Source organism: Nanorana parkeri, unplaced genomic scaffold (assembly GCF_000935625.1).
Source record: "Nanorana parkeri isolate BGI_ZX_2015 unplaced genomic scaffold, ASM93562v1 scaffold183, whole genome shotgun sequence".
NCBI classification, from domain to species: domain Eukaryota; kingdom Metazoa; phylum Chordata; class Amphibia; order Anura; family Dicroglossidae; genus Nanorana; species Nanorana parkeri.
The window spans coordinates 246,384-257,398 of NW_017306451.1; the positions used below are offsets into that span (position 1 = coordinate 246,384).

Here is an 11,015-nt window from a genome sequence, read left to right on the forward strand (position 1 = left end):
TATATATATATATATATATATATATATATATATATATATACATATATACACACAGTTCTTATTTCAGTCATCTGACAAAGCGACCAACATTGTTGATTTAATAACTTACATTAGGTTGAAAAGACCTTCAAAATCTGGAGTTCTGGATTAAGGAAACAATGTTACATTAAAGAGGCAAATGGTTTTCCAAACAGTTATATACGCTACTAAACAATATCATCCATATCACTTTCTAAACTGCCGGAAAAGGAGTAATTGCTGTGCAGCATTTACAACTGTAACCATGTTTAGTATTAGGCTTGGTTCAAACCTATGTGTTGTGGTAACACGTATCACACACGTTAATTGCAGTGTACTACAACACATGGTAAAGCTCTACAGGGCATTGTGGTGTGATGGGTTGCTAAAAATGGTGCATGTGTTTTGTTGTCCATTCTCATGCATTAGCAGCCCATTTATTGGAAACAACACACATTAACGCAGACAAAGATGTGTGTTACCATGCATGCATATATGCAATGCAGTGGAACGGACAGGTGTGCACCCAGCCTCAGACAACTCACCAATATTTACCAGATACATCCATACGTGAGCACCAGCATACATAGGTAATAATTGTAAACTCTCAGGAACAGGGTCCTCCTAATCCTCCTATATTGAATTGTATTGTAACTGTGCTGTCTTCCTTTATATTGTAAAAGGCTGCACAAACTGTTGGCGCTATATAAATCCTGAATAATAATAAATCAAACCAAATCAAAATGCAGTAAACACTTCTTTTAATATTAAACAGGTCCCCCCCCCTTTAAATATGATGACTCTCCCCTGCTCCATGCTCTCCACTCCTCCTCCTCCTTCCCTGTCCATTCTGATGGAAACATGATGACAGCAGTGCTTGGACAAACGTATAAAAAAATACTTTGCTAAACAATGTATGTTTGTTGGATCTGGATTAATTCCTGAAAAAAAGTCTGACAGTTTAATAATACTTTAAGCTGTATAGAAACTCCAAGAATGTGATTTCATTTCCAAATCCTAATCTATGGTCCACATGTGCCAGATGATTCTACAAAAGGATACTGAAGGACTCACATATGTTAGTTTCCAGATCATATAGACAGCTGCAAACCTCCCGTGGATCTGACGTAAATCCAGACAACTGAAGAAACAGAAGACACAAATATATGAGAGTTATTCAAGATGATGGCAACCAGAACATTGTATACTGACACCTTGTGAACACCTTTCTTAGCCTAGTATGAACCCTTCAAGGACTTTTCCCCATAACACGGCTACAAAATACACTTGTGATAAAGTAAATCTGTAATTAAACAAAACACTAATTAGATCAAGTAGAAGATTTTTTTTAAAAACCTGTGAAAGTAAAGCGAAAAGAAGTGCAGTGTTTAATTACAGGATAGTTTAGAAATCTTGTGATGAAGCTTACGATTTGAGCAGAAGGTTGCCACACTGCTGATTCTGCATTTCCAATAAGTTGGTAATAGCAGCAAAACGTAACTTAGAGTGCACCTGTACCCAGACTATAGACATTAAACTAGTTACATATTCTTAGAGGAACTTAACCCATACAATAATTGTCTCCCACTGACCCTGTCCTGCGTCTCCATCTTTAATCATCCAGCGACAAAAGGTCTCTGCTAGGTATTAAGGACCTGGGAGAGACCTGCAGCACAATTGTTGAAAGATTCCCGTGCATGCACACAGATGCTGCTGGTTTCTGGTACCTGGGACCTTGCAGGAATTTGTGCGCACGTGGTAGAATCTCCCATGCCTGCGCAGATGTGCCCCAGGTCAATACCTGGCAGCGACCTACAGGACATCTGCGCACATGCAGAATCTTGCAGCACACCTGCTCCCTTGAGTCAAATTTCGACTCCCAGGGTGTGACCAGCCCCAAGAGGCATCGGGGCGTCCCAATGTAATTCTTGCCAAGGTGAAGAATCAGGAAGTGTTGCGCTGCAGCACAGAAATGTACTATTCTTTTAAAAAAATGTTTTCCAATTTTCTATGAGGAACCAGAAGAGAAATAATAGTTGACATGGGTGAACGTCTGCTTTACCAAGAAGAAGGAAAAAAAAAAAAGAGCTTTCAAACAAGCCATCCCTGCCCTTTCTAGATGCTAAGGTTCTGATCTAGATGTGACATTTTCCTTCTCAAACATTGCAATAAAGACTCTGAAGTCAGGTTTCAGTCAATTTCTAACAGCTTAGACACATCTTTTGGTTGTTTATATTAGAGAGCTGGCAGGCTGTTCTGAAAATTAATTTCTCAACAATGCTTATAGATAGGAAGGTGAATGAGGGATGGCTTGTTTTAAAGTGAGTTTACGGCTTGTTCAAAATATGTAAATATTTTAGTTTGCATGATCTGGGCATAGGTTCACGTTAAGACCTTGGTTGTCAACTGGTGGGTCATGACCCAAAAGTCATGACCCACCAGTCATGACTTTTGGGTCACAGGCCTTTCACTTTTCTAGGCGAGAGACTCCTCAGCCTCCCCCTAGTGCAGCAATGTGAGGTCTTTTGCCGAGCAGCCATTCAAAATATGCTGCCCGGCACCAAGTATCAGCTTGAGGTGGGGTGGGCTGGGCTGTAAGTATGGGCAAAAGGGAGCTCCATCCATACGTGCATTGCTTACAGCTCCCACATGTGCCCTGTAGAGGTGTCTGGGCTGGCGTTACATTCTGGCTCCTGGCACCTCTACAGGGCGTCCAAGGGAGATGTACAAGCAATGCACATATGGATGGAGCTGCTTCACAGCACAGCAGCACACTGGACCCCAGGCTGAGGATCCACTCCGGTTCTCGTAAGATAGGGAGACCTTAAAGAAAAAAAAATTATTATTTTTTTGGAGTGTGTTTGAGAAAATGTTGGTGTGTGAGATTGTGTCTGTGGTTGTGTCAGTGTTTTTTGAGGGCCCCTTCACACTAGTACAGTGCAATAATTGCATAGTCCCACTGTACTACGCAGTCGCACCTACTGCGAATGGGCCCTAAGAAGTACTTACTTATATAATTTAATTCAGCTGCACAGCACTGTGATTTTGCATTACAATCACACATGACAATGGGCAGCATTCCCCCTTCCTTAAGGTGGCCATACACTCTACAACCATCGCAAGACTTTAGTCTTGCGATGGTTGTAAAGGGATTAAAAAAACGTACGATCTGCCTATCTTGGACAGGAAGATCGCACTCTTGATCATCGCAAGTCCGCCCCCCGGAGGGGCGGGCTTCCGATGACCGCAATGCTGAACGGGCAGTGTGCGCGTGCGCACACCGGCCCGTTCAGCATTTATCTTCCGAGCACCGTTCTAACCAGCCGAGAATCGTACGATTCCCGGCTGGTTTTCGAACATGCTGGTTCGACAGAAGACGTGCGACCGTACAGTAGAAACGGTCGCACGTCTCCATTCACACTGCTCGATTATCGTACGAAAAACCGATCGCATACGATTATCGTACGATAATCGTGCAGTGTATGGGCACCTTTACTTGGAGCAGCAGCAGACCAAAAATGCAGCAAGGCAGTGTGGAAAGTGTAACCTTAGCTTGTGTAACCTTAGCTACACGAGTTCTTTCTGGGTGTCTGTTCCTCAGCAGCAAGCTCCAAAGAAACAATGCATCTTACAGTAAGGCCATATACACATTGGCATCAACTTGCATAAGAGCAGTGTGTACAGAAAGCTTTTGCAAAGCATTTGTTAACATTTCAGCAAACTTCTGACAGCTTTGCCAAAGCCTTTAAATAATGTTTCAGCTTCAGTTTAGAGATGTTATATACAAGATCATAACAGGAGTATGGGCTGTCACAAACTGCTAGCAGGCTTCCATAGCCCAATATGACCACTTCTTCACAGCAGCACTAGAAAGAATGGTGGGTGCACACTGGCCGAGCCCATCTTATCCAGCATCAGCAGTTACTGACAGAAAAAAAAAAAAAATTGTGTACCTGTGTGCTACAATACACGTTTCAGCGAAGCCTGCGATATGCAACTGGACTTTTTTCTGTGAGTAACTGCTAGCAGGCTTCGACAGGCAGCATGTTTATGGAATGGCCACTGAAGGAGCAAGTTGGAAAATCTTTGGCTGAACAGTGATGGCAGCCAGTTAACTGCCGTCACGGTTCGGGTATTCGGACAGCAGCTCACACAGCGCTGTCAGAGTAACACAACTTTAGTTTGCACTCCTCCAGTAATGAAAGGTCTGTACTCTCTACCACTGCCTTCCTCTAGGTCTTCTTCTGGACATAGGAGTTAAAAATGTATGTTGCAGTTACGTTATCCCAACACCCAGCCCCACTGTTAGAATGGAAAGGGCAGATCCAGTGATTGCAGTGCACATTCCCTGCAGGCAGGTTACACATAAAAATATGGCTAGAATATAATGGAAAGTCGTTTTTTGGCAGAAGAGACAGAGTCTCTTCTGCCAAAAAAAACCCCAAACACTCTACCCTCTTGGCAATTTTTTCCACTTTAAAGGCTTAAACAAAGCTGCTTGAAGCTTGCTGAAGCCTATTCAAACGATATGGAAAAGCTTGCTGAACACACTGCTCTTATACAAGCTAATGCACATCTGTACAAGGCTTAAATGTATTCAGCATTACATAAGGGTCAGTACTAGGGATGCAGCGATACCAAGTACAGATACTTTTCCAGCTCCAAGACTAGGCTAGAGAAAAATTCAGAAGTTAGGAGGCAGCTGTCATTTGTAAGGAGCACACGGAGCTCTTGGGATTTGTACATCCCCATTTTAATGCATTATTTTTTTTAATAAATATATATTAGGGATGCACCAATACCATTTTTCCAAGTACTGATACTCGTCCAAGTACTCACAGATACAAGTACTGATAAATTTTTGTTTATTGTCATGTGACAGTTTTTCTAAAACAATACAGACTATTGATTTCAGGACAGTGGTGGAGCACCAGAGCCAGGTCCCAGCTGCAACCTCTGCAACTCTGGTAGTTCTCATGAAAATGCCAAGTATCGGCACTGGTTTCTGAAATGGTATCAGTGCACCCCTAGTCAGTACTGAACTCCAGGTATTAGACTACATGAAGAGAACTGCCTTAAGAAATACAAAAAATAAAAAAAACACAGAAGGCTGCTCAAGTCATAAAACCAGAAACAAATAGATTGTCCCTAGTGATGAGTAAAGAGAATGTTATTCATAAGTAATGATAAAAGAGAAGGAAATGAAAGGACATGGAGCTAACTTAGAAATACAGCAGTGCGAGTAGCCGACATGTTCTCACTCACCCACATTGCTTCATTGTTTGCAACTACCAGTGCAAACTCATGCCTCTTGTCTATCTTGTGCTTTGTTCGAACAAACATCTCAATCATCTTCTGTGAAGAATTAAGAGCATTGGCTTTGGACCTATCAATATAATAAAAAAAAATACAGAATTTTGTCAGCGCAAAAAAGAAAAAATATATGCGAGAAGAAACTTCTTATTCCTTGGAGAACTACTTCAACAGCCATATTATTTCAAAAATAACAGACTATGACACATAAAGAGATGTAGTGACAGAACACAACAGTCTTCTATGTGCCTGTCCTGGATCTAGAGAAGAACACACAACTTCAGTATAGTTACATTGTGAATTAGAACAAAGTGGGCGTTAAAAAAACGAAAAAAAAAAAACTGCAGTAACATGAGTAAAGTAATTGCTAGTAACTTTTCTCTTCTCTGACCATTCAGCAATTATAACTGCGCAGCAAGGTTAAAAACTTGGTTCACTGCAACAGGTTCCGGGCGAATATCTCTGCTAAAGATCTGTATGTGTCACCCTATTGAAAGCTTGCATCACAAATCCAAATGAGCAATATCCAAAACTGAGCTGGCAGTTACTGGGGTAGACATTTTGGGTGGAACAATATCTCAGAATGGTTGGAGAACTGGCTTACAGTAGCGCTAGTGGAAGTGGCATGGGGAAAAGGAAGGCCAGTGAGAGTAAATCGGAACTAAACATGCAAAGTAAAAAAATAAACTTTGAGCAGATCGATATTTATAGAAGAGGCTCTGCATGTGTTTTCTTCCATAAAATCTTTCCCACTGCTTGCAGCCTCATACAGTTGGGCAAAAAAAGTATTTAGTCAGCCACCAATTGTGCAAGTTCTCCCACTTAAAAAGATGAGAGGCCTGTAATTGGCATCATAGGTAGACCTCAACTATGAGAGACAAAATGAGAAAACAAATCCAGACAAATCACATTGGCTGATTTGGAACAAATTTATTTGCAAATTATGGTGGAAAATAAGTATTTGGTCAATATCAAAAGGTCATCTCAATACTTTGTTATATATCCTTTGTTGGCAATGACAGAGGTCAAACGTGTCCTGTACGTCTTCACAAGGTTGGCACACACTGTTGCTGGTATGTTGGCCCATTCCTCCATGCAGATCTCCTCTAGAGCAGTGATGTTTTGGGGCTGTCGCTGGGCAACACGGACTTTCAACTCCCTCCAAAGGTTTTCTATGGGGTTGAGATCTGGAGACTGGCTAGGCCACTCCAGGACCTTGAAATGCTTCTTACGAAGCCACTCCTTCGTTGCCCGGGCGGTATGTTTGGGATCATTGTCATGTTGAAAGACCCAGCCACGTTTCATCTTCAATGCCCTTGCTGATGGAAGGAGGTTTGCACTCAAAATCTCACGATACATGGCCCCATTCATTCTGTCCTGTACACGGATCAGTCGTCCTGGTCCCTTTGCAGAGAAACAGCCCCAAAGCATGATGTTGCCACCCCCATGCTTCACAGTAGGTATGGTGTTCTTTGGATGCAACTCAGCATTCTCTCTCTTCTCCAAACACGACAAGGTGTGTTTCTACCAAATAGTTCTATTTTGGTTTCATCTGACCATATATGACATTCTCCCAATCCTCTTCTGGATCATCCAAATGCTCTCTAGCAAACTTCAGACGGGCCCGGACATGTACTGGCTTAAGCAGGGGGACACGTCTGGCACTGCAGGATCTGAGTCCCTGGCGGCGTAGTGTGTTACTGATGGTAGCCTTTGTTACGTTGGTCTCAGCCCTCTGCAGGTCATTCACTAGGTCCCCCCGTGTTGTCCTGGGATTTTTGCTCACCGTTCTTGTGATCATTTTGACCCCACGGGGTGAGATCTTGCGTGGAGCCCCAGATCGAGGGAGATTATCAGTGGTCTTGTATGTCTTCCATTTTCTATTTATTGCTCCCACTGTTATTTTGTTCACACCAAATGTGTGAATGTGCTCCTGCCCAGGAAGCTGGGTGTCTAAGGCAAGTATCTCAAATATTTTCTGATAATGTTTGATTTTTGTTTTGAGGTTTTAGTGATTTTGCATGGTAGGGCAGGGGCCTAGATTTTTTTGACACAAAGCTCGTTTTAAGTTTTTTTACCCCAAAGTTGAAAACTTGTTTAAAAACTGTTTCTGAGTTTACAGATTAATAAAGCCTCCAAGTTCCAAGGCAACCTAGACATACTGGTTAATTGTGAGGCTACATCATGGCTAATGGGGACCAGTGTGGATAATTGTAGTTATTCACTCAGCATTGGTATAACCTCATCCTGAATATTCAGTTAAATAATTTAGAAAGTGAAAAGAGAAAATATCTATTTCTTTTTTTTTTAATGAGGGTCATGGAGGTCCTCAAGTATAAACAAAGATAACTTGAAATAAATGTATTCACTAGGGATGCACCGAAATTTCGGTCGCTAAAATATTTCAGCCGAAAGTGGTACTTTGGGCAAAATGCCGAAAACACCATAACAGCCGAAAATGCGGCCGAAATTCAGTGCATACTGACAGCTTCTCTCCTCTCTGCTGGGCGCCGGTCTGTGTCTCCTCCTATGCCCGCTTCTCTCCCCTGTCTGTGTCGGCAGAGGCAGTGGGGATCTAGGGGAACACAGAGGATGCAGCTGCCGGCGCCCAGGGGGGAGTAGAGAAGCTTTCAGGAGGCGGAACAGGGTGGTGCGGGGAGGAGAGAGCTGTCAGCTGTCACAGGAGGCCGAGCTCTCCTCCGACACTGCCCCGCTCAGCCTCCTGTGACAGGTGGAGGAGTTAGGATGGAGAGCGGGTTACAATTGGGTTACTTTTAAAAACTCGTCCAATACTTTTTTTTTTTTAAATCTACAAGATCTGAATAAACCATTTCCTCTGGAAGACATTTTCACATCTCTTACTGTGAATGTTAAACCTATTTTATTAGTCCTGATCGCTGAGTGTATAGTATGCTTACTGTGTCCCCAGTTATGAATGAACAGGACGTGCTGTACATCACTTCCTGTTCATTCATAATTGTGGACATAGTAGCTGATACGATCTCATCAGTTTATGAATGGACAGGAGCACTCAGTATAGAGGCTTCCTGTTCATTCATAACATAAAAGTACAATATATAAATGGCTACTTATTATTATTATTAGATGCTACACCATAGAAAGTTGAGCCAATGAGTTATGCGATTACCTCAGAGATTTTTCCCTGTTAGGGCAAAATAGATTACACTTTTCCTCTGTATCAACTAGGTTGTAGGGTTGCGAGGATGTAGGAGTCAAACTAATGGCAAGTTAGAATTTGGAATTTCAGCAAAAACCTACTGAAATTAAATGGGAGGGCTTTTAATGGAACACATAACGGCAGTCTGCCAGAAGACCTGCACTTAGTTTGAACTTTCTGAACAGGATTCTATTAGAAATAGGTAAAGAAACATTAAATGTATTATTAATTAAATAAACCAGAACCTTTCAACACAGTGACCACCAATATAAAAAAAAAAAAAACTTACCCATTAAAAGATTCCAATTTCTGAGAGGACATTTCTTCAGACAAATCCAGACAAATGATCTAAAGCAATAATAAAGCACAAGAAATGACAATGATCATCATGATGCCTAACAGTGATATTAAAATGTGTCACTAGTGAAAGACCATAGCCTAAAAAAACCAAACACACTAAAAAGGTAAAGCAATGTAAATTGAAGCTGAACACCTGGAAATAAAAAAACTTTACACTTGCAGTGCAAGGGCTAACTGTTCATTTTGCCTTGGGAATTAAGAATAAAGTGAGTAAGGTAAACATACCTTATTTCTCACTCCCATGGCAGTCGGTGCTCTCTACCACTATATAAAATCCTCGGTTGTGGGCAGGCTATTGGCGGCTACATGTACAATGCAGGACTGCTGGTCCTGCATTGTACAGGATGACATCTGATCTGCAACTGATTGAGCAGGAAAGGGAATTGGCTCCAGGGGACAAGACATGTAGCGCAGTGAAAGTCCATGGAAGGGAGGAATTAGGGAAGTAAATCACCTTATTAATCACCCCCTTGGCATGACATGCAGTTACCTCTCGCAGTGCAGAGGGGGACCCACTGCAAGGTTAAAGGTATTTTAAAGTTCAGCTTTAGGATGGCTGACAGACAGAAGCCATCATATAGTGCTACAGCACACCTTTCTGTTCCAGGCAAAATTCTCAAAGTGCCACTGGAAGCTTTAAGATTCCCTGTGCAAAAAATAACTTTCTGAAAATATTTTTTCTCCTTCGCACATGAGATGGGCCTACCAATAACAGATGGATTGTAGCAATCAAGTGGAACGCATAAGACTCCAATTGTAATATTGATATATACTTGTTAGAGGGCTTTCCCTCTCTTTCTGTCCTGCTGACAACGGTTTCACCAGACAAGAGGTGGGAGCAATCCTGCTATAGCAGGACAGAAAGAAATCCAAATTTGACAGGGGTTCTAGGCTTCCTCTACTCTACTAAAACAGGCCTTCTTAAACGTTTTCCACTCGTGACCCCTTTTCGGCCGAGGAAATTTTTACTTGACCCCCAGCGTCGGTCGGTGTCTCTCTCCTCCTTTCACTTGTCCTCCCCCCCATTCACTTGCGAGACCCCATATGGGGTCGCGACCCACAGTTTAAGAAGGCCTGTTTTAGTAGAGTAGAGGAAGCCTAGAACCCCTGTCAAATTTGGATTTCTTTCTGTCCTGCTATAGCAGGACAGAAAGAAATCCAAATTTGACAGGGGTTCTAGGCTTCCTCTACTCTACTAAAACAGGCCTTCTTAAACTGTGGGTCGCGACCCCATATGGGGTCGCGACCCACAGTTTAAGAAGGCCTGTTTTAGTAGAGTAGAGGAAGCCTAGAACCCCTGTCAAATTTGGATTTCTTTCTGTCCTGCTATAGCAGGACAGAAAGAAATCCAAATTTGACAGGGGTTCTAGGCTTCCTCTACTCTACTAAAACAGGCCTTCTTAAACTGTGGGTCGCGACCCCATATGGGGTCGCGACCCACAGTTTAAGAAGGCCTGTACTAAAAAAATCTTTTTTATTTTTGTCTATGTTGCTTTGGGAGAATAACTCACTTCCTGTCACGTGCATTTGTTGTCAGCAGCACAGAAAGTGAGGGAAAATCTTTTATAGGAGTCCCAGCAAACAAAAAACACCAACCTTTAAATGCTTAACTTTTCCCACTGTATATACAATACTAAAAAGAAAAAAGTTTTGGCTGGACATACACTTCAACTATCAATGGGGCTCTTGCAGAGAGAGGAACTTTTACAGAAGCAGAGACAGAGTCACACCTGGGGCTGTGTTGCAGCTCTGGACCTGGAAAGTGCTGCATGGCTAACACAGTACACTTAGGTCTGCAAAGCATAACAGTATACAGCCCAGTGCCCAAAGGTCACATTCCAGGCTAGCCCAGCAATAGTCCAGTCCAGCGGGGTCCGGGTACGGCCTTCAAAGCTAAATGATGAAGAATTGATGATCCAGATAATTGCATATAGAAACTGATTTTAGCAGCTTGTAGAGGAATCTTAAAGAAAAACTCTGGTAAAACTGGAAACTTAGCAAGCACTTAACCCTTGCAGTGGAGTAGGTAGCCCTACTGCAAGGGTTAAGTGCGCATTTTGTCTAGGGAACTCAAATAAAGAAGTTTTACTCACCTGATCCCAGCTCCCGTGGTGGTCAGCACTCACCTCCCCCCCCCCCCCCCCTT

General features: G+C 42.4%; 1 protein-coding gene across 1 annotated transcript in view; it reads right to left on the bottom strand.

Annotated features, from left to right (window-relative positions):
• The window catches only part of BABAM1 (BRISC and BRCA1 A complex member 1), a 24,339-nt gene that overhangs the window by 7,784 nt on the left and 5,540 nt on the right, over nucleotides 1–11,015 (bottom strand). The window contains exons 3-6 of the mRNA XM_018555091.1: nucleotides 8,799–8,857; nucleotides 5,284–5,404; nucleotides 1,081–1,159; nucleotides 110–134 (exon numbers count right to left, since the gene is read on the bottom strand). Of these exons, the coding sequence (XP_018410593.1) occupies nucleotides 110–134; nucleotides 1,081–1,159; nucleotides 5,284–5,404; nucleotides 8,799–8,857 (284 nt within the window). The remainder of the gene's footprint in view (nucleotides 1–109; nucleotides 135–1,080; nucleotides 1,160–5,283; nucleotides 5,405–8,798; nucleotides 8,858–11,015) is intronic.